General features: G+C 39.9%; 1 protein-coding gene across 1 annotated transcript in view; it reads left to right on the top strand.

The window, feature by feature from the left end:
- Positions 1-24,805, top strand: part of HECW1 (HECT, C2 and WW domain containing E3 ubiquitin protein ligase 1) — a 252,394-nt gene that overhangs the window by 84,635 nt on the left and 142,954 nt on the right. The window contains exons 2-3 of the mRNA XM_058825358.1: positions 1,529-1,853; positions 16,073-16,180. Of these exons, the coding sequence (XP_058681341.1) occupies positions 1,529-1,853; positions 16,073-16,180 (433 nt within the window). The remainder of the gene's footprint in view (positions 1-1,528; positions 1,854-16,072; positions 16,181-24,805) is intronic.

Genomic DNA, 24,805 nt, shown 5'->3' with positions numbered 1-24,805 from the left:
CATTTCATTGCATGCTGGAAAGCTGTCTGCGTTTGCATCTAACAGACTTGACAGCATGGTTGGCAACAGACGGATAATGGAAGGCTAATGAATAATGAAAAGCTGAGTGATTGAAATAGCAGAGCTGCAGGGAGAGAAGAGGGAAAGCTGGATGGAAAATGGAAAAACAAGCAGTACAGAAGTCAGGAATAACTAGTATTTTGATCAGTATCAGAGAATGTCTTCACATCAGAATTTAACCCAGTCATAACTTAAGCATTCTCCATCTGCCATCTCACAAAAGCTCTTAATTCGTTCACCAAGACATGTTTTGTACAAGTCACTCAGCTTGCCTTGAGGGAGGCTAGGTTGAAATGAATATATTTTTCAACTCCTAGGATGATGACTACTCTTCAGTAACCTTCTCAGTTGTCATTAATTGTCTGGTGCATTCCTAAATTCCTACCTGAGCGAGGAGTGCTTAATATCTCACAATCTGCTGAAAAAACCAGATGAGAGCTGTAGTATTGGAAGCTATCAGCTGTACACAGGGACATTGCAACGCTTACTTTGTATTTATACTTCTGTGAAGACATCTCTGGTTTTGTAGCAGGGTTAACTCTGTTTTCATGGTGCTCACTCTTCAGATACCCAGCAGGGAGGAGCAGCTCTTACTTGCTGCTAACTGGTCTCTCCAGATGAAATATGGTCTCTGGAGTTGTGGTATTCACATGCCCTCTGAACAGAGAGAAGCTGTGAGACAAGCAGAGAAGAAGGAAAACACAATTCTTATCTCGCTTGCTGTGCCTGTGTTGTGCTAAAGTAGGATGCAATATGGAGATTGTTTACCCAAAGTGAGGGTGTTTGGTTCCCTCGGCCCATCAGGGCCAAGAAGTGTGTGTGTGTCGGACTGTCAGGGGACAGTCAGGAGAGAAGGAGAGATGAGTGCGGTGTGAGCAGTTGTGAGCAAGAGTGCAGGGCAGATTCAGTTTAGATACAATGTACATAGTATAATATAATAAAATAATTCTTTAGCCTTCTGATGATGGAGTCAGATGTATCATTATCTCTCCCCTTTGTCCGAGTCGCCTTTGATTTACAATATGGAGTAATGCGCCTTGAGAAGGATTCTGCAAATGTAGCGGGAATTACTGGGGCTAACACTTAACTCCAGATGTTACAAGTGAGAAGACTGTCTCATGTCATCAAAAGAGGGGGGCTCTCTGGCAGTCGTGGTGTTTGTGTGTGGATATATGCATTAACATGGAGGAAGCCAGCTCTTACTAATTTCTTTACACTGCCAAGCTCAGCTGTGGCTGAGGTTGGTGGTGCAAGGCTTGCTCTTACATTTGCTTTCACGATGAGAGTTACAGAGTAGGAGTTGAGTTAGAACTGTTCTTGCTGCCTCTTTTTATGTCTCTTTTTTTGCAATGATAAGTGGAAAAATATCTTTTACTTTCTTGCTGTAACCTACTACTTTTCCGGAGCTCTGATGTCACTGAAAAATTAGTAACACTGTAAATACAATACTTTCATTTTTTCTTCACAGAATCTGTACCAAAACAGGTTCCTGGGCCTGGCAGCCATGGCGTCTCCCTCTAGGAACTCACAAAATCGGCGCCGGTGCAAAGAGCCTCTCAGATACAGCTACAACCCTGACCAGTTCCATAACATGGACATCAGGAACAATTCCCATGAGACGGTCACCATTCCGAGGTCTACCAGTGACACAGACCTCGTCACCTCAGACAGCCGCTCCACCCTGATGGTCAGCAGCTCCTACTACTCCATCGGGCATTCGCAGGACCTGGTGATATACTGGGATATAAAAGAGGAAGTGGATGCAGGGGACTGGATTGGCATGTATCTCATAGGTGAGTCCCTGTTACCCCTTCCCCTTTGGGTTCCTTGCTGCTTTTTGTAGATGTAGGCATTAGGGTAATGTGGGTTAAAGATAGTAGTGAGCTGATACAACTCCCTTAATTGTAGTCTTAAAGTGTGTTTATATATAACAAGAATTTTTTCTGCTCCTTTCTGTGTTACTGGTTGCAGGCCTTGTGCTCACTTTTTCTTCAGCAAAGATACAAAGAGGCTTTCTGTTGATGATTTCTTGACATTTCAAGATAAATTCATTTTAAAGCCATTTGGATGTTGGGAAAATACCTCCTGTATCAAGACAGTATAATATTTTCAGAGTTTCCTCTTGAGATTCCTTGAGTAATCTGTGACAGATGAGAGGTTTTACAAGAATATGAATCATTTAAAAATCTTGTGAGAATGCCTTTTTCTCCATAGCCACAGGATATTTTGATATGAACAATAGTTTTAGACTGAGACAGTTTGGAATTGTCCCAGAAAGTTTTGGGTTTTTTCCCTTTTATTCTGTATTGGAAGCTATATTGAGCCATGTACATTAGCATATTTTTGGCTACTCCATCTAGTAAATCCAGCCTCACATAAGAGTAATAAGAAATTGTTTCAGTCCATTTTTACCTGATTATTTCACTTCAGTATAAAATTAGCTTTTCTTAACCTGGTTGGGTTCCTATGGAAATAGTCCTGCTGCTGAGACTGCAGTTCATGTTAACCCTGCTCTCTGGTAAATTTTGAAAATGATGGATCAGTTTCAGATGCTTTTCTCTGTGCATTAGGGTCTTAAAAATGTAAGTTCTTGAATGTTTCTTGAAAACCAGTGACTTTGTAAAGAATTGTTGCCTCCACAAAGGGAAAAGTTGGTAAATTGCTTTCCTTGTCTATTTGGAAGATATAACTAGTACTAAGCAGATACTTTAATTCTAATAGCATGGTTTCATCTTGCCCAGACAGGGAGCCAAAACCAGATAAGAACATGGTGTTGTGATATGAGCTTTTGGAGCAGGCATAGGGGACATCATAGGGAGCCATGGTGTTACTTAAGTGCTTTAGTGGATAAAACCAAATGGCTTGGCTTCACATACTGATGATATTTGGAACATAGGTGTTGGTGACATGGGGGATATGTGAGAAAGCACTAGATAGTAGGCATGAGCATGTAGAAGAGCTATGGTGGCAAGGTGTTAGGCATTGGAAGATAAGTTTAGGGTATTGAAGAGACTGTAAAAAGGAATACACAAGGGTGGCTGTTTAGGACATGGATGGAGAGGGGTGGAGGTTACAATAAGCCAAGCTGCAGTACTTACTTCTTTATGAGTAACATCATAAAATGTCCTTCTTTGAAAAGAAAAGTAGGCTTCTGAAATTTAAATCTTATAGGAAAGAAACAGAGACTGGATTTAAAGCAGATTCTTTGAAATCAGCCTGGTTTGTTGGCCTTAGCAGAAAATTACTTTTGTTTACAGTTAAGTTTGAAATGAAGTGTTTTGCTGGAATAGATGAGAAGATGCAACAGTCCCCAGCACTGGGCACTATGAAATACTGTATGCCAGTTCTGAAGTAATCCAGGCAACTCATGAACTCTTCTCTCAGTAGATAGAGGCAAAGTATTCCTTCTCGTGGTCTGAAGTCAACAGAAAGTGCATAGGGCTGTGTCACGCTGACTGAACTTGTTCACCCAGGTTTCACAGCACAGGCATTGCATCCAGGGCTGTGAAGACACACTCTAATTTATTTTTTTTTATAAACACCATGAATACATAAAAATTTAACTGGGCAAAATAAAAATATACTGTGATACTCCTGCTTCATTTACTGTATCAAACAGGATACATTGCCCAGACACCCCAGTAAATTAAAGATGCATATTTTGAAGTGTATCCTTGCCCCTGGCTGAAAGCCTGTTGTTTATGCCAATAGTCAATGGCTTGTTCCGAGGAACTTCGCTGCCAAATAAAAAATTAGTGTGTCCTGTCCCCGAGAAACCAAGAGCTGATCCTTGATGTCTTTGAAGGTGTTTTGTCTGCACTCTCTCAGGTTCCACTCTAAATAACTGTGGAAATAGCAGACAGCAGCATCCCTCATTCCCTTTTTTCTCTTCCCTTCCCCTCTTGCCACTCCTGCCCCTCCAAAAACCTCATGTAATATGAACTCTGGTTTTGGTTCCCTTTAAAGAACATGGAAGACTGTGAAGATCACTTGGGTTTTACAGTTTGTTTGACATGGAAAACACTCAAAATCTATGAAGGTAACTGGCACTGTGGCTGTATCCCCATTTATTAAGTAGGGCGAATGTAGGGAATGGGTCTGTAGAGGCAAAAATCTGATGAAGGCCTTTTGGGGGTTTGACTTAGAGCAGTTTCAGTCTGGCAGAGTAAATGCTCTTGAGGTGCTGTAGTGCATCCTTCAGTTTAGGTTCATCAGGACAGAACTGAGTTCATGTGGCTGAATGACAGCACAGTCTCATGGTGGGGTAGGGACACTTAGAGGGGTCTGTACAAAGCACCCTTCTGACCTGAAATAAAGCACTGGTGCCTTGTGTTTGTCACCAGTCCATAGGGGTGGGAGATCCAGACATCCCTAATGGCTTAGATTTGTGTCTGCATTTGCACAGATTTTGTGAGCCTGTGCTCCTGTTAAGAGAAAGAATGTTCCTGGCCTTGTGGGTACGACCTTCACAATGTAAACTGATCTATAGCTGTGTTTTGAATTGGCAGCCAGACTGGAACAAGAGAACCAAAGAAACTATGAGCTTTTCCCAGTCTGCTCTGGAGAGGATTAGTGTGGAAGCCTATTATTATCACTTGTCTGGCAGCTCTGTTAACTATTGTGATGCTGCTGGTCATTCTAGTGTTTGTCTCAATCCAGCTTATGGATACAGCCCAATCTTTTTTGTGATTGTTTGTTTGGAGCTGAAAGGTTTGAATGTAGCACTGTGTAGTATTGTGGAGAGTCATGAGTACTGGGAAACTATTTGCATCCTTAGGATATCAGGAAACATGTTGTGGATTTTATTTAAGCGTTGGTGTTGGGAGCATTGGAGTTGGCATTTGTTATTTGTCTTGTGGGAGTATCCCAGGAAAGGACTGTGCAGAAGCAGAACAGAAGGCAGTTCTACATTGAAGGAGTTCAATTGTTGCCATTGTAGTATTCTAGGAAAGATCTCCAAATAATTTTTTATGAGTGTTAGTTTTGAAATGCATAAAACTTACTCTGTTTTCACCAGCAGTGTCATCACTAAAAATTTGATGATACCAAATAAACTTCAGACTTCAGAATAATCTGGGGAAATTGAGATGATATAAATGTCTTAGAAAAAAAAAAAAGGCAGAAATAATGTATCTCATATGTATTCATACTGTGGGACATTTTGGCGTGCTATTTGAAAGTTAAAATAGCCTGAAAGAGGAGTTGAGAGAGTCTTCCCTGTATGGAAATTCTGTCTGCTTGCTCCTCTTTTGAAGAGCCACAGCTCCTTTTACCACAAGATATCTGTTCTTCTCCCCTGTTGATCCATTTATGCATTCCTGAGGTTGGCCAGCTGGGTAAAAAAAAAAAAAAAGCAGTCTTTGCAGAAGCAGGCAAGAGCTGGATTTAGCACTGGTTATTAGACACAACATTTGCTCATGGTCTCAGCAAATGGACTAAGTAGCCAGTCAGTCTCTCAAAAAACTGTGTAAAAAATCGTGGTCATGTGTCTCATGACATACAATAGTATCCACTCTGAAGCTTCCTGAAAACATGCATGCATGCGCACACACACATGATTTTCATGAAGGGCCATGGAAAAACTCCTTAGTTGAAGGGAGAATTGTAAATGTTGACTCTCTTAAAATGTAGATGTTATTACTTCAGCACATTTTAAGATTAGCTGTGGAAAGCTGACAAAAAGAAAATATGTAAGTTGGGAAAACAAACATTTCTTAAGACATACTGTGCCTTCAGGAACGGGAATTACATTTCATTCCTGCTAAGCTTGAACTCTAGAGATGCTCTAACTTCTCCTCTATATACCATTTATCAGCTCTGAGCAATGCAGAGGAACCTCTACATTCTGTAGCAAGTCATCTGAAATGTGCACTCACCTTCCCTCAAGAGAACTACAGTATTATGAGCATTCAGCAGTTTTTCAGAAACAGACCCACAGTCTAAAATATGTGTAAACACTCAAAGAGAGTTCTGTAAGAAATTTGAACGTAACAAAGCTCTGTTGCTATTTAAAAGTCTCAGGAATATAAGTTTTCTTTGCAGAAAAGCTATTTATAAAGAAAGGCCTATTGGGGAAAAAAAAAAGAAACTGAAAGTTATGAATAATGAAGAAAGGGTATATTTTTTAAGTAAGGATTCTCATTTAGTGCCTACTGTGAGGCAGCTGGAATATTTGCAGTTATTTATCTCAAGGCTTTCTCTTCCTCTCTTATCTCATTTGCTATTGCTGTTTGCAACAGTATGAGGCCCCTTTAGATAAATTAATATGGACTACTAGCAGCTGCCTGTAGATAAAGAGCTATCTTATAATTACTGTAGTGGCATTTTAGCTGCTCCTAGATTTCACTTCTGTCATCACCTCCATATCTGATGTAAAGGAGCTAATGAGAAATGTTTAAAGCAGACTTTTGAAAAAGTCATTTGCCTCCACTGTCTTTGCACACTGATGTTAGGGGTTTATCAGGGCTAGCATTATACTTTTCTTACTTATATAAAGTAGGCTTTCTTTCTTTCAATACTTCCTTATATGAAAGCAAAACATTATTAAAGGCTATTTATTAAAAATGTCTTCATACACAAACCTTGGAGGGTCCAATTTATTTTCCATAGCTGGCTTTTTCCAGATAGTTCCTCTCAAATTTATATAAGTAGAAATGTCTTCATCTGTTTAGTGACTGAAGCTTAGATTTAAAACTGTTTTCCTCCTCTGTTTCATCCTGTGGTGTTATTTCCCTCCCCCAGAAAGGCAATTCACCACAACCTGACAAATCTAATAACTATTGGTTAATAGACATTTAAGCATTTGTTTAAATACTCTCTGGGTTGATTTTAGGCTTATATGGCCTGTGTTGATGTTTTTCCCACTGAGACAATTGAATAAATGAACATTTTTCCCGCCATAGCCTTGGACCAGAACTTATTTGTGCACCTATTTTACCAAACATCCAATACATAGAAGCAGAAAGCATTTCAATGTTGTCAGCAGAGATGTAAAATGTTAGAAACAGCAATATGCCTATAAGGCTGGGAGCTGTGGGTGTCTTTGTTACAGGTCTAATCCCCAATTTAGATTCTCTCCATGTTTGGTTGGTTGCTCCACCTCTCTGCTTCAGATACAGATCTCTGTAAAACAAAACACTTCACAATGTGCCTGCTTAGAGTGAATTTTGTTGATAGCTGGATTTGTTGTGTCCTGGGGTCACCCATCTTTCCAATCCTTTCATGGCCTTTGGAAGAGAATTTCTCTGTGGTCTCAGGGCTCCTCCTCAGGAGCTCATCTTGTAGCTGGGTCTCTCTCCAGGCTGGGGATGGCAACCATGGCTGGCTGCGATCACCTCAGCAAGTTGAGCTTCATTGGACACCTGCAATTCTGCTCCCTCTGTGAAACATCAACAGAGGTGCCCAGTGGCCAGGCAGCTTTCACTAGGCACAGCACAATTTATTTCAGGAACAAAAAGTGTCAGAGGAGCAGGTATCACAGGCCTTGGCAGATACATTAGTGCAGCAATATCGGCTCTTTGTTCCAGCCTGGCTCTCTTTCATTTGGCTGCTCTTCGAGTGAGAGTGATTTATCAGGCTGAGTCACTTCTTGCCTTTCCCAGTGCCGTATCTATCTGGTGCACCCTTCAGCTGGACAAAACCTGGATATGCTGTTTACAGACCCACCAAATGTGACATGAACGCAGTCAGCGTTTGCATCTGACTCACCCCTTTACAAGTAGCTACAGTCAACACTTAAATGGAAGGGTTTCTGAATATTCCCAGCACATATGGCTTCTGACATGTCTTCCCTCTCACTGCTTCCAAGGTTCAGATGTCATTTGTGTTAATGTTGGTGGTAGCAATGCACCAAAAAACTTCTCCAGAGTGCTTACTGTAGTAGTGGTGTGCTTTATGGTCTTTTAGGGAAGTTGTAGTAAAGAAGCCTACAGACTGCCAGTTTTTTTTCCTTAAATGTATTTAATATGTAGTAGAGGTGTTTACTGTGTGCCAAAGGATTCCCATTTTCATGCATTGCTTCTTCTTAAAATAACAGCTCTTATGAACATCTTTGTAGGTGAATGAGTAGAAAAGAATTTTCCACTGCAACTATTCATGCTGAATATCAGGAGAGGGGAAATAATGCAGACAGGGAGTAACTGCATCCTCATGCCTTCTCAGTGATTTCTAAGGTCCTTAGGGCCATGGATAAGACTGCCTCTGTGCTGTGCAAGAATAGCCCATATTGCTGTGTAACCCAGACTTACAGCGAAGTCAATAATGATCACCTACTAAAATATTTTGGAAGAAATCAGTTGGGGATATTGGTGCACCAAATCCCAGATTTTGGCCTCAATCCTGCAAAAGAAGCATAGTCCATGCCGCACATTGAGACCATTGACTGGTTAGAATCAATCATGGCACAAACAGTGGACAGAACAGACATAAAGTTCTTGGCAGGATAAAGCTTGAAGCAGAAAGATTTGTTTTGGGGAGGTTGCCAGCCATGTGGATTTTGAAGGTTCAGCATATGTTTTTCTTCCCTTAGTTTTCTGGTTTATAACTAAATCCTTCCCATTCCTTAGTGTTTATAATACTAACATTGCACTGTTCATAACACTGGAATATTCCCATGCTGCCTTCCACAACTACTGTAATGACTGTGTATGCATTTAGCCTTTGTAATCTTTCTCATCCATTGATCTCTCCAGCCCTAAAGGCATTTTTTTTTTCTTCACTGGATATCTTTCACTTTGTAATAAGTTTATAACTGAATACCATTTTTCAGATAAAATCAATCCAGATTCTCAAGAGGTTCTTTGCACTGTGGTGCTTCAGTGTGCACATCTGAGTTGTGTTTTGGTTTTTTTTTTCCTACTGCTTTATCAGATCACAACCTCCTGTCTAATCTACTGTTCTTTCAACATTTCTGTAAATCCATTTTCCCATTTTACTGCAAATTATTTCCCCCTTATTTAATGAACATTGTTAACCTGGAAAAATGTCATCCTTGTTCACATTTCATGTCTTCCAATGTCTCTTTATATCTTGTCTTCAAATTGCCTTGGGCCTGCTTTAAAATTTTCTAGCAGATTTTGTGGCTGCACTGCTGTGACCTAATCCTCATTTTCCAAATTGTACTGTAGTCAATGGGGAGGCTTCCATTGCTTGTTATATTAAAAACAAGCAAACAAAATTCTTCCATGTTGTACCTTATCACACATCTGTATGCCCTGGGGAAGTCAGGATCATCCTTGTTTGGATTCCTCCCTCCCATCTTCAATTCTGTGTGCAAATTGGATGTCATTACTTGTGAATAAGTTTGTGCAATGTGTAGGTGAAGTAGAGCTGTTGCTGTACTGAGACCCAAATGTGGTCCACTTGCTGCAGGGATAAGAATAAATCTGGAAGTGCAGGGGCTTTAAAGGAAAAGCCTGTAGCTGGGAACAGGCACAGCTGAAGTAGCACTGACATCTGTGTGGTGCTGTCACAATTCTAAGGGTATGCAGAACCAAATGATACCAGTATTACTGGACAGATGCCCATCCCATTGCAACCTAACATCTGCTGGGGGGGTTTTAGGCCCCACAAGTTTTTATTGCTGAGCCTCCACTCCTTGCTTTCCTCCTTCCTTCTACCTTTTCAGCAGATTTGTGGTTAGAGGAGAGAAATACATGAGTGGTGGGTTGTTCTGGAGTACAGCTCCCTAACAAATAGAAGAATGGAGTCCATTGCCATCAGCTCTGCTTTTAGCCAGAGGTCCCACTGTCGCAGGGAAGGAAAGGGAAGTCCCTTGAGTGACAGAGCTCAACCTCTCAGTGTGTTTAACTCAAGTGCAAATGAGGAAGAATTGGATCCACAGCCTTCTGAAAACTTGGGCATATCATTGCCAAGATTTAATAGAGTGTCTGTAATGGCTAGTCATTTGCTTTTTTGATTGTTGTCGATGTCATGAAATATGGGAATCTTATCTCCCAGCAGTAATTTGGAGAGTACTGGAGTGGTAAAAGGTGATAAGCAGCTCTGAAATAAACTAGATGTTCAAAGATAAAAGTGTTTCACTGAAAGTTGAGACTCCTTGGTTTTGGGAGTGGCTGACATGTCATTTGGGTTTAATGTCTTAACCCAATTCTTTCTGCTTCAGGTTTGAAATCCACCATGCCTGCATTTCTAATGTGCCTGGAGCAGTTTTATGTATGGCCACCATCTTCTGCCCTTGATGACCAAGAATTGTTCTAACTTTGCCAACTCACTCCCCATTTTATTGCAGTTTATCTCCCTTCCTACTTAGTTTTTGTCCTTCTCTTGGCATACACCTCTTCTTCACCCATTGTTCACATTTCTGCCTCCTGTTTTTTTTTCCTCTAGCTGGGCAAGGGGTTAATTTTTGTGAGATTAAAATGGAACCATTCCTGTGCTTGAAAAAAGCATATGCAAAACTCTTAGATTGAGAATTGAGCTTGTAGCACCAGTGAAGGATTAGGCCTTTGTTTTCCAGAACTCTTCTCCCTAGGAAATAATAGAAGGAGGGATTCTAAATTGCTGTATATTAATTGCCCGCAGCAGAAATTGGCAAATGAATTAACAGTGAAGTTTCAATCCACACTGGAGCTTAATATATAACAGCTGAAGTCAATAGAAACGTTCCTAACTATTATTAGTGATTTTTTAATGTGGCATCTTTGTAAATAAGAAATTGGGCTGCATCTTTGGTATATGTTTCTCATTAATAGTTTCTCTTCTGCAGAATGGTGACTGCTTGTATTGTACAGATCTTTGGAAGAGCAGCTTCCAGAGGGCTGGGTTCTGCAATGCAAAAGCATTGCAAAAAGAAACACTTTCATGACCTGATACAAGCTCCACTTGTGTATTGCAGAGGTTTTTGTCATCATCTTGTGTTTTTCTTCATGTGATAGATTGAGTGGTAAGAGAATAAACATCAAAAATATGAAGTTTATTTATGGCTTACCCTTTCTATTATTATTTTGCAATATAATTTTATTTTATTGATACTTTATGAAGGGTCTGGAACAGATGTCCTGTGAAGACTGGCTAAGGGAGCTGGGGATGTTTGGCATGGAGGAGGCTTAGGAAAGACATTATCACTCCCTCTAACTACCTGGAAGGAGGTTCTAATCAGGTGGGACCCAGCCTCTTCTCCCAGGCAGCCAGCAATAGGATGAGAGAACACAGTCTCAAGCTGCTCAAGGGGAGGTTTTGGACATTAGGAAGAATTTCCTCCTAGAAAGGGTGATTAGATATTGGAAGGCTGCGCAGGGAACTGGTGGAGTCGCTGTCCCTGGAGGTCTTTCATTAAGGACTGGACGTGGCACTCCGTGCCATGGAATAGTGTCAAGGTGGTGTTAGGGCATAGGTTGGACTCAATGATCTCAGAGGTCTTTTCCAACCTAATTGATTCTTTGATTCTGTGAATTGTGAAATCTCTTTCCTGCAGCTTTCCCTGCTAGTTGCAAAACAGATCAACCAGAGCTCAGCCTCTTTTTACAGAAAATTATTTTTTTAAATCATTTTGCTAGCTATCATTGTATTTCATAATACAGACATACATATTGACCAAAAACACTTTTAAATTTCAAACTAATGCAGATTTATATAGCTGAAGACTAGAAATCCTTATGTAATTTCAGAATTACAGCATTTCCTTCTCAGAAGGGATCAAGACACGAAGTCTAGCTTTTCTTTTTGTGCCATAATTGCATTACGTTTACAGGAAGCGAGTGTTGTAGTATGTAGTGTTAAATCAAATTAGTGATTCATAAGAGACTGGAATACTGTATCAAGTTCAGGAACCTGTCTGATGTTGTATCCCTGTCTCTTGTTAATTATTTGTTTCTTTGAATGTAGCACATGTTATTCAAAATTTCATAGTTGTTAGACTTTGAGAATGTGAAAAGATAGGCTAGTCATATACATCAGCAAAATATTGTTTGAGAAAGGGGAGTTTGTTTTTAATTTTTGCTTCCTAAGTAAAACCAAATAGACTAAAAGGGTCACTCAGATATTTGTAATTTAGGCTCCATCAGTCTTTCTGAGGAGGATGTATTGACTATCTGATTGCTTCTCTGTGGGAATTTCAGACAAACTTTCAAATACCAAGGTCCTGTCTGTTTAGTGTGGCTGCTGACAGCACTTGAAGTCCCCATTAGATTATTCACAGATGTTTTTGAGGGTGGCCTTTATCAACATTTTCCCTAATTCCTCTGAAGAACAGCATGCTTTTTGTCAATTGGATTCTGTCTTTCATCTGAAAGGTTTCTTTGGTGGCCATGGTTCTTTATCTCTGTAGTGCTTGTGAAGTATATTGGGATGCTCAGCATGGACGTGACAGCACAGAATATTTTTAGCAGTAGAAGGCTGTGCTTGGCAGTGTCTGGTTTGGTGAGGAGAGGCAGTCCATCAGCTTGCTTCTGGTTCCCAAAGCACTTGCTGTCATTTGCTGCTGGTGTGCCTTGGTCCCTCTGGCTGCTATTTGGAGCCAGGCTGCCTGGCTCCTGGTTGTGCATCACCTTCCTCATTTCCTCTAGGGCCCGTGGGAGGTCTGTGGGAGCTGCTGCTCCTGTCCCAACAAAGTCTTGTAAGTCTGCAGCCACCTCCCCTCTCAAGCAAGAGGCAGCTGGCGCTTCTGCATGCCCAGGGGCAGGGGAGCAGAGACCAGTGTCTGCTGGCTCCCTGTCTTAGACACCCTCACCATCCCCAGCTCTATCTCCAGGAGCAACTAATGATGTTCAAAGTGCACATCCCAAATACTCCCCAATTTTCATCCTTAATTAGTAAGTAAGCTGTCTGCTGTGCAGGGAAACGAAGCCACAGACCTAAGAGCAATTGCAAAGCGTTTGCTTTTTGGACAAGCAGGGCCAAACCCAAGCTACGCAGAGGAAGCAGATAGCTAGTTTAAAGGTTAATCGCATTTCAGAAATAGAGGGAGGGAGATGCATTACAATGCTTCATTGGAAAAATGTCAAAAGGCATTAGCTGCTGCCTGAAATATATGAAAGGGAACAGCATTAACTTTGCTCTTCATTTTGCATGGAGGTGAAATGAAGTATTTCACCATTTACCTTTGGGAATTAAGATGTAACATGCTTTAAAGGTCAGTTCCTTCGTTTTGGGGATTCTCAATAGAAACAGGAAATAAAATTTGTTTTCCTTTGCTCATACTTTGTCAGCTTAGCATATCATATCTCTATATGCTTACCTATGGCACGAATGTTGATAAATACATTTACGTACATCTGCACGTAGTGCCCTAAGCAGCACTGTATTTCACATGCACAATTGTCTTTGTCAGTGTGCTACATACATAAGGTGTGTGTTCAGGGAATAGCATGCCTGGAATAGTGTTACTTGCCAATTAAAACAGGTCGACCAGGCATATTCATACATTCCAGCCTCCTGACGAGTTTCAATTACTGCTATTTTTAACTTGCCAGAGGATATTTCTGTCTTATCTTTCACCTTCCAAAAATACATACCTTCAAAAACTGGAAGAGCAAAACTGCCCTTTTGGACCTGAATGTATTCTTCTAGAGATAAAATTTTTCTGGCTTAAAAATCCCAATGAACATAAATTTCTACTAGACTAAAAATAGGTTTGTTTTTTTTTTTGGAATTAGGGAGCTACCTCTTTCAAAAGACACAGACAGGGTTAAAACTGACTGTGGGAACAACCTACATACTGGATTTCTAAATCATGACATTTTAAAATATGTTTTGTATACAAATTGGTTTTATACTTCAAGGCTTCACTGCTCCTATTCAGGTGCTCTGCATATTGCAGAGCTCCGTAAGCTCATACTAAATTATCCTTTCTGCTGTCTGAGCCTGTATTCCTTCAGTGGCCACTGTCTATGAACTATGTGCACATGACTAGCTCCATGTATGTATCCCTTCCCTGGGCACCTGCTTTTCTCTGGATGCTTCCCACACGCCCCTGTCTCTTGCCTCCATGGCAGGAGGCAGTGGGCAGGTGTTACTCAGTGGGAGCAGCTTGTTCCAGATTTTCTGTGGTCTCACCTGTCAGCTGTAACCATAGACTGGCTTGCTTGTCCTTCCCTTCCCGTGGTCTTCTACCTTGCACATGCAGATGGATAGTGGCCCTTCTTCTCAGCCTGGTTTTCCAGGCTTCCTACACTTTTTCAACAAAATAGAGGAAAATAGCGGAAGGGGTTTTCTGGAGTCATGCCCATTGGCTCAGCCTGCAATAGGGATGTGATTTAGTTTTGTTATGGGCATATGTCAACATCTCTGTCAAATTAGAGGGGTTTTGTATGGCAGAGTTCACACTGCCTTTGTGCCAGCTGTGGGAAGCAGCAACAGTGGAAGTGCCAGCTGGTCTCCACAGATACTGCCTATGAACACAGTATTTTAAAGCTGATTTTGGTATCTCCAGTGCCACTAAACTCTGGCCTAAAATGCCCGCAGTTTCTTAAGCAAGACCATTGAGTCCAGCTGAGCTGACTCCTTAAGCAAGCATGGTATTTTATAAATAGTATATTTTGAGGGACAGCAATTACCCATGCATCATCACAACATGGCAGGCATTGGAGCATCTCCAGCAGCTTACAGAGACTAAATATGACAAATAAACATCACAAGTGATGAAGCTAGTGAGCAGCATGCTGGAACTGAGGGATACTCTCTCTGCCCCATCAGGATGAGAGCCAGGAAGGGTTCCCAGGCTCCAGCTCAGTGCAACATTTCACTATATGCTCACCTTTAATATAAAATGTTTTCCCTGCCAAAGCAAAAGGGACAGGCTTAAGTCTTCTCACAAGTACATAATGTTCCTATTTCCACAGAATGGTGTACATGATCCTTGATCTGTATCCAGGATGGTCCTTTACTAGAGGTATTCATAAGTAAAGCAATGTTCTGAGAGTAACACTTGTATACTTACCTGCTTTTTTTAGATATATATAATTTGGAATTTAAAAGAAGACACAACCAGCTATAAAGAATAAAGTGAGAATCATACCAGAGCATTTTGCTGTTGAAGGATTACAGCAGAGATGCTCTTCAAAACAGAGCATGAAACACAGCTGGTGAAATAATTTCTGACAATTAGCCCATCAGCAAAGGGAAAATTTATTGTAGATAGCATTGCTATTTATAATTATCCATTGCAATTGTTAATGATCTCATTAGAAGGAAATCTGTTGTAATCTCTCAAGAGAGGAACACCAAAGAGTTCAGTTTTGGTACTCAGTCACCTTCCTCTGAAAGCATGACTTTGTAGTGCCAATGGGACAGTATTGACATCTGTTTGCTGCTTTCTTCTTTCACTGAAAGTGGAGTTACCTTCGATTTAGTTTCCTTTATGAAAGTATTGTGATAGTCTTTGGATTTCTCAGCTTTGTTTGTTAGGCTGCCTCTTCTGTTCTGCAGTTGGTCACACTACCCCTGTATCCTCAGGCACAGCGTCCCTTGTTATAGGCATTATCTTTGTTTTCTTCTTGAAACAAAGACAATTCTTCACAGTGTTTACAACTGAAGTACCTTAATGTCAGATTGAATGGTTCACATTTTTTATCACTTTTAATGCAAGTAATAATTAACATAATTGTCTTCAGAAGTGAGTCTCAGCACCCACCCAGGACTTCTTCTGTAGCAAGCAAGGTTGAGTTGGTTAAAGCACATTTGTACAAATCTCTGTTAAAATTAAAACTGTTGTTATCACTGAAAGGAAAAGCCCAGGAGGTTGCTGGCTGGTCTCTGCAGGTAGAGATTGTGGCTTTTGCTTTGTCAGAGCACAGCTGTGAAATCCATTTCATCCCCCTGAAGCTGGAGCAGTGAGCCCATGGCTCAGCCCATCCTGGGTTGCTGCTTCAGCCACTTGGACTGAACTTTTAAATAACATAAATGAATGATTAATCTGATTTCTCAACATGTCGTGCCAAGCTCTCTAGTAGCTCTAGGATATTCTGTCAAGCCAAAGGTGTGTTTTTAGCCTGACTCTGTGCTGTGTATACTGTCATAGTAGGCACTTACTGAGACCAATCTTCTTTGTTTACAGATGAGGTCTTGTCAGAAAACTTTTTGGACTACAAGAACCGTGGCGTCAATGGCTCTCACCGGGGTCAAATTATTTGGAAGATTGATGCCAGCTCTTACTTTGTGGAGCGTAAGTATTTTTCCAATTCTGCTATGATTTAATTCAATCACTCCAGAACAGTAATTCAGCTATTACTGTTGCTTTTATGATGTTCTTATGCCCAAAATGTGCCTTAGAAAAGGCCAAAAATGTTACCAAAATCGCTGAATGTGTTGATAGAAACGGAAGCACTTGATGGAATAGTAACCTACAGTTTTTGCAAACAAATTTAGTGGGCATTGACTTAATTACTTTTAATACAGTTCTGAATATGTGTTTTACTCAATTTGCTATTATTTGCACTAATGAGCTGCATTAACTTTAATATGGTTTTAAGGAAACCAGGAAGTCAGGGACATAATGTCTTTCCAGGAAGAATCACGTTGGCTTTTAATTGAAAAACTTCATGGTGCATCTGGCTTCTAACAGACTCAGGTGAATTCAGAAGTTGAAAGGGTCAAGTTCTGATTAATCTACACTAATAAAAGTGTAACTATGTGTAGTTGCAGCAAGATACATTGAATTCAAATTAATTGTTCCTCATTATATTAATATTTTATCCAGGGCATTTGATACAATGCAGTATAAAACTTTTCCATCATAGCAGTGAAAATACTGAAACACTGGATTGGCTTCTGAAAAGTGCTAGGTTCCTTATACAGCAAGTCAATTTTTCCAGCCCTGACTGTCACATCTCCCTGACTATTCAAATCCTTCCTCTTTTCCATGAGATTTACCTTGTGTTAGTGTAAATGCAATTTATGATCGTCTTTGGATAGAAATAAGGTACTCAAAATACTGGACTGAAATCTATAGCAAAACATCTGTGATGGAAGAGCCACATATATCCTTGAGGAGTTAAGCATGAAGAAGGGTAGCATGAAGCAATTTCAGTTTTACAATTGAACTGCATATTCCCAATGATCTGCCTTAGCCTCCTGGACAAAATTCAGAAGTTTGGTAAAAGCATTTTTAAATTGCTTGACAGGTATATCTGTCTAAGAGTGTCTATATTTGAGAGCAGTCAAAGGAATCTTTGATATAACCTATATTTTAAAGGATTTGTAAAGGACATGAGTTGTGCTTGTCCAATCTATGACTTAGATCTTAAATATCTGGTATCTGCAAGGGTGTTGCATGCAATCATTTTACAGCTGCTCAGTCCTAGAAGCAGATTCTCTCTTTGCAGTATGAAGTATTGCTGCTGATCTGTAATTCCTAGTATTAAACTGAGAATGTTGTTCTAAAGAATTTATGGACCTGCTGAAATGTCTGCAGGACATACAGGATGTTTATATCCTGTGTTTTGAAAAATACATGGGTGGAAAACTACTTAACATATAAGAACACGGGGTTTTTTCCGTTATCCTGGTTTTGGGGCAGAAATTCATTGCAGGATCTAACTTTTGAGGCAGGCTCTACTTTGCAGAGGCTTTGAGCCATGGTTACAAATTCATGGAACTGATCATATTTTCTTTTAGCTGTTAAAGAACTGTGGGAAGGAGTAAAATATCCCAGACTGGGTGTTTGATACCTTGGATTATTGAGGAAGGGCAGAATTGTGATGAGACTGCTGGTAGCTTCCTTGGCTAATCCACAATGCAAAACAAAGAGGCAACATGAAAAGTGCTTAGGAGAAAGCCTCTTTAAGGAGGGCCACTTTTCATTAAAGGCTCAAATGCACAATGAATTATGTCAGCTTAATAGGTTGCCCCCATTAGCAGAGACACAGAAGCTGTTGTTAATTGATTGCATGTACATTCTTCACTTGCCCTACTGTAAGAAAATGCAAATTAGCGTAACCATCCTTCATTGATGCTTGGATCTAAGTTGTACTGCACCATAGCTGGGCAGCCCATGCTTGATGAGTTGCTGCCTCTTGGTAATTTGTTATACTCCAACCATTAGGTTGTGTGCATCAGCCCTGAGATTTTGTACCAGTGTGCTCATCAAGGACAAATCATTGCCCTGTCCAGAATTAAAATAGGAGAAAATGAAATAGGCAGTAGTAAATAACAGCACGTGCAGATACTCTGAGAGCTACTTGACTACTCAAGTGGAAAGTTAAAGCAGTGAAGTATGTTGATGTATGCTGGTTTTATATATCTAAAGGCCTATTTGAGCATTCCTGCCCATTGCTGAGACTTACATATGAAAACACACAGCTTTGCAGATGATTAAATGTTATGTTAAAAACTGCAGTGTCTGAAAACCTTGTGTATTTTCTATCCAGAGAGGATGATGTAAACCGTCTTCCTTCAGACTTTTATTTTTTTAGACAGAGATCATATCTCCCTTTTATGTTGCATAGCATAACATTTGCAGGGATCAGAGAGATACTGGTTATCAAAATAAAACTCACCCAAGAAATGTAGCTAAGATGTGGTAATTTATTTTCAAGGTATCCATATTGTTTTCCCATACACTGTTAAAATCCCCTTAACTTACTATTGATTGGAGTCTTCCTGATTATGGCATTAATTCTCAAAAAAACAGAGTAGCTAACTTACAAAGGCAGCTCTTCATTTCTGCTTTTGCCTTTCCTGTAACTATTCATACTTTGATATCTTTTTACCACATGAGTCAATAGTGACTATCAACACATTGCTTCAGAAAATATTATGGTATAAATTGTAGTCTTTGTCCTGGAGCTATAATAAAGGGGAGATCAGTGTATCGCCAAATAAAGAATTAGCCTTACATAGAGAACTTAATTTTTTCAAGAATTTTAGGCACCCCAGGCAGATTAGTTTATACCCTGGCCTTGAAATATTAAAGGTTAAATATTTTTGGTGGTGCTATTGTGTGAGGCTTATTATAGGGAGACCATGGGAATTATCCTGGCCAACCTCAGAAGCCAAAATTTTTTTGTTGTCAGTTAGACTGTAGGACTCCTCACAGCTTGTTTTTGTACCACATTTAAGGAAATTACCCTTATGCTGTGAACAGCCAGCCATCTGACAGCTTGCAAATAAATCTTTGAGCCTCTTTTTATTAAAGAGCTTTGTGGAGCAACTTGAAAAATCAGAGATATCCAAGACTAGCCGATTTGAAACTGTGTAACTCCTATTAATAGGCAAAAAAGCATTAGAAAAGAGGTCAAGTATATAGAGGGTTATTACTCATTTCTATATTTTGACCATGGAGGCATATATAATATGCTTAGGAGCATTTTGTTCAAATGCATAATATTCCACAGTCATTTATCCTTGCTTTCCTGCATTTTTTGAAAGTTAACAAGCAAATGAAATATGATGCTCTAATTATGTAACCTGTAGTTATTACACATAAACCCACTCTTTAGGTACTTAGCAGATTGCTGACATCTTATCACTGTAAATAGTAGCTTGCATGCAATGGGCAGGGACCTGGAATAGGAATGAGTGAAGGGAAGAGCCTCTGAAAGTAATTTTCTTCATGGCAGCAGATTATCACAATGAAATCTATCAAACACAGTTTTAATGATAGTTACTGGCCAAATCAACCAACCTACAGGACCACAGTAGAGAGGAATTGTGCACGTGGTCAGAAGAAACTAGTAATATATTGTGAGATATTTGTAAAAGTGCACAAGGAGTGGAGAGCACAAAGGAAGACGCGAAAATAAATTTCAAACATTTTCTTCCTTAATTGCACTTCTTTTATAAAACTGAAATTCTACAATTTCAGATGCTGCTCTGTTGTTGAAGCTATACTTTCATGCTATTCTCAGTGGATTGCCCGGTCAGAATCTCTAAGGGTTCTTCTTTCAGGTATAATTTAAATCTCACCAGTTAAGAAAATGCTTTCTGTGAGATCAACGAAAAAGCAAAATTGTTTACTCCTTTTGGAACATGCTTCTATGTTTGGGAGTATTCGGGCAAAATATGTGTTGCTTTTGAATTTGCTAATAGCCTGATTTAGACCATCTACAAAGCCCTGTCAGTTTTCAAAACACAGATAATTCCTTAATATGTACCTGTGCAGCATTTTCAGATGCCACAGATATTTAAAGCTTGTATTTGTTTTAGCAATCTACTTTTTCCCCTTGAAAAGGACGAGTGCCTTTCCCAGAGAAGGGTATGCCTTTCCACTTTGCGTGTCACCAACTTGCAACATAATGTTGCCAGATAGATATGTAATTGGTACGAGTCAGAGAGGGAATTGCTTCCAAATGCCAGCAGAACAGAACTCACCTCCTATTAATACCCAGCAAACAAAAAGCCCTAACAGCTGAAGAGGCAGTGTTGTACTACAGCCAGTTTTGCAATTCTGCAGCAGTCTGGCAATTTGGGTTTTTCTGACAAGTCAGTGATGAACAGTAACCACCCACCGTGGGCATGAACTGGTCAGAGTTTGAGGGGAGGAAGGAGGATGAAGAGAGGCTCTGTGACACTAGGGATGTGAGCCTTGCGTTAAGGCTTGGAGGGCATTGCAGTGAAAGAACCAGCCTATAATGGATTTTCCAGGAAAGGAAATGTGCTCCGCTGCACTGCAATTTCTGGCACGTTTTTTGGTTTACACAGCAATATGGAGAGAGGGTATCCAAGAGACCATTGCACCGAGGTGGGTTGCAGCAGTATCCTATAAACATTGTATCAAACTAGCATATCCTTACAATTATGAGTAATGTTTTGAAGCTATTCAGAATTGCACTGAAGATAGCTAGATAGCTGGTTCCCCTCCTAATCTACAGGCCTCTCTAAAGATGGTTCACTACCTGACAACTAGAACCACTTCCAAGGGTAACCAGTCATCTGTGTTGCATTTTTATTTGAACACTTATGGAGCAGTTTGGTTAAATTTGTTGCTGTTGCTGTGGCTGAATTTTTAATAACAAAGATGAATCTCAGGCCCTTGCAGAAAAGAGAAAAAACACTCATTTATTCCTATTGGCTAGAAGGGAAATAATGGTAAAAAAAGATGCAACTTTAATCAGATATCTGAGAAATCCTGTTACATCTTCAGATAGAAGATGTATATTCTGTGTTACGGTCTATATATGCTGTATATGTGTGCAGTTATGGAGTACATACAGAAATGTCCTCAAACTGACAATTAGCACTTTTATCTGGGGCTCTCCCTAGAAAATTTATCTTTAGAAAGCTGATATAAAGGCTGCCTTCAAAGTACAAATAATTGAAGGATGTTCCAGCCTTGAATATTTCCAAATAAATGAGGCACATTCATGTCAATAAAAGCTTTAATGAAGCCAGAGTATTTACAAATTTTTCCTTTTTATGGACAGATTGTTGACAAGTCCAGCCCACTAAAGTAATTTCCTGTCTCCATTTTCATTACCACAATGTCTCTCAAATAATACACTCTTCACTTCATGAAAAGAGCGCATGAGAAGCAAAATATAGATAATGCTGTTGAAGTCTAGCCTGATATAACTTTTTTCATGACCTACAGTCATGCTGCATGACTTTTACCTTCATGAGTCCACAGACAGTAAAAACTGGAGCAATACAGAAGCATCTTCAATGGTGTGAGGAAGATTTAGAAGCAAAACAGTTAAAGGTGTCAGGGCAAAAAAACCAGATATGCAGTAATAAGTGAGATGTGCCCCCAAAGGTGTAACTATTGCAGTGGAAGACAATGTTTGGTTGTCTTCCACCCTGCACACAGTTTTTAAATTCCTTGTACATTTCCTCAGCCTGTTATCCTGATTGTAGTTTAATACTCATACTTAAGCCAAGCTTAGCTTTGGGAAGTTGAGCACAGTCTGAAACCAGATGTTGAGATTCCTTAAAAACCCTGCACTTGGGATCCTTTGGTCAGCCCTTTAATCTTTGCTTTTCTTGCATTTTTTGTCAGTTCTCCTTTTACAAAGTCTGTCTGTGCCTGGATTGTCGGCAGCAGCCTATCATAAATGGAAATGTGGGTCAATCCAGCCAAGGCACTAGTCAGCCATTTCTCAGCTTCTGGCATGGTTTCACTCCGGTATGGTTAACCAAGAGACTTGTCTGCAGATTGTGTTTTTCTTGGTCTTTCTCTCCCTTTCCACAACTTGTTTTGACACTTGGAGACATTTTGTTTGTTGTGTGGAGATCACAGCTGTTTGTGTTTTCATTTGCACACAGGGAAAAAGATGTCTGTGTTGTGGCATCTATGCTTGGTGACACTGTGCTGGGGCACCTGGCTGGTCCCCACACTACCTACCCCATGCTTTTCATGGCTGTGCTTAAAGAAATTACAAGGACTTTGCTTGGGCAAAGCTAAGACAGAAATGAGAGTTTTGATAGGTTGGTAATAGGAATTTCAGAAAGCTTTGAATGAGAAATAATGCCTGATTTTAGGCATGGTTGTCAGAGCAAGTCTTTCTTCACTAAGCCCTGGTTCCCTGTCACAGAGACCACAGCTTACTTGGACTCTTCCTGGCCACTTAAAACAAGCACAGACATTGTATTAATGCTTCAGAGGCTGGACATCAATTAATTCCCAAAGAAGTGGTCAAGAAAGTGCAGTAACATTTAACTGAAGTTTTAGTTCAAGTCTGGAGGAATCTAATTATAGATTCCAAATTATAGGTGCCAAATTTTGAAAATATGGATTCACATATATGTTCATTCAGGTCTTGCAGCAGTATCCTCAGCCACATTGTACTGGCTTTGAGTTCAGAACTCCTGCATATGTCATGTGTTTTGTGTTTCACCTTTGGTACCAACCAGTATACCACTGAGCCTATCATGCCGTTGAGGAAATGAAGAGAGATTCCTGAAATGCAGGAGTGCAGCTAGTAGCTGTATTTTTCTCATCTAACCCAGTGTTTGATAAATGTGTGAACCGATAGCTGTTGTTTTGCTGCTCTTAACTTTGGCTGTGTGGCATTCTGCACGACGGCTGCTGAAATCACGTGATTTATTATAATGGATCACTGTAACTTAGATAGCGTTATTGTGTAATTGATAATCTTTCTGCTATCGACAGTGAAAGATTACGGTGTCACCTCCAACTCACAAATCAGTTAGTCTTTGCCACTGTTAAATGCTTCTGGAAAGTTTTTCCAGATTATGCTGTCTAGGGATTTGGCAGAATTGCTCTGGAAGACAGATCTCCTCTCTTTGCTCAATTGTACCCTATGCTCCCCCCTTGGATATTTCATGGGGTGTGTTTCTGAAGTTGCTGCAAGCCAAGTGAGATGCCACTGAATTCTGTAAGAATTGCTTGCATGCAGCCCATGTGCCATCAGACCCAGAACCCTATGTGGACCACCACGCACAGATTGCCTGATGCAGGCTTTGGCTCCTGTGGTTTTATTTTTGTGGAAAAACAGGAGACAAGTGCAATGGAACTGTAATTGGAAGGGTATCAGCACAGGCATCAGGTCATATTTATTCCAAAAGAGTGTCAAGATACTGAGCTTTGTTTCAGTTTTCTTAATAAATAAATCATAATGTAAAAGTACTGCATTCAGTATATCAGTGTTAATAATTTACCATTTCTAATTTTGGAGACTTTTACGGTTGTGGGTTTTTTTGGTAATCCTATTAAAGCATACCATGAAAGTAATGGATCAAAACAGAACTGGAAGCCTAAGTATTAAAGATAGTATTTTCTCAGTTTATGCAGGCAGACAGTTTTCTTCACATCTTCATGCTTTCTTTTAGAAATACTCTTAAATATCTCTCTGCAGTGGTGAAGCATCTCAAAGGCTCTTCTTAGATGTCCAGCGGGACATTGGAAAATCTCAGTAGAAAGGAGATAAATCCCTTCACCTAATTCAGAAACTGGTTTGTAACCCTATGTTATTGCTATCTTGTTGCTTGATATCAGGCAGCCACTATGTTTCTTATGCCTTCTGGTAGTTATGGCAATATTTATACAATTCATACAACAGTGTTTGGATCGTTTTATTAGACAGACAAAACTTTGCTTTCCATGAGGAAGGCAGAGTTATATCTTTGGTGTACTGCTATAGTAACTCCTCCTGCTTCTGAAATAGTGTACCTGTGATGCAGGAAACCTTTTGATAATTGATTTTTCTCATTAACTACCCAGTAAATCTAGCCCTGTTGTTACCTTACTCTTGATCCAAGGTTTCTTGCTGTAGGGACTGCCAGATGTCAAGAGCATCATCTATACTCAGAATAGACTTTCTCAGAGAGTGGAAGGGATGAATTTAGCAGAGATGAATTACGGTATCCTTGCAGGGTTTAAACACTTCTGCCTAGCAGAAACATCTTTCTGCAAGGTCTTTGATACTGATAATAGGATCTTAAAGGCCTCAGACAAATAGTATTGTATATTTTGGAACACTTCTCCAACCCTTTCAATACTTTAGATGTTCATTTTACTCAATCAATAGCAGGTATAATTTCCTCCATGTCTCAGTGCTATTAGCTTTTTACAATTAAAAAACAAAGCAAAATACTACCAACCTTGAAATAGATAGTTTTACCGTAATTGTTGACTTATTTAAATTTACATAAGGATGTTTCTTTCTGACTTTTCCTTTCCTTAAATTATCTATGTTAATTTCCTTATGCATTCTCTCATTAAATGTTGTCCTGCCTGTGGATTTTTTTCCAAATCTCCTTCACCAAAAACACTCACTGCTACATTGAGACCTCTAAGAGTAGACAGCAGTGTTTATTCCAAGCCCTTCCTTTTCCCTGGCAGCAGAGCTTGTGTGCCTGGCAGGTACTTGGTCACTTCTGAAGCAGTAGGAAG

The sequence above is a fragment of the Ammospiza caudacuta genome, chromosome 1 (assembly GCF_027887145.1).
Source record: "Ammospiza caudacuta isolate bAmmCau1 chromosome 1, bAmmCau1.pri, whole genome shotgun sequence".
Taxonomy (NCBI): Eukaryota; Metazoa; Chordata; class Aves; order Passeriformes; family Passerellidae; genus Ammospiza; species Ammospiza caudacuta.
This window is presented reverse-complemented; position numbering and strand designations above follow the sequence as displayed.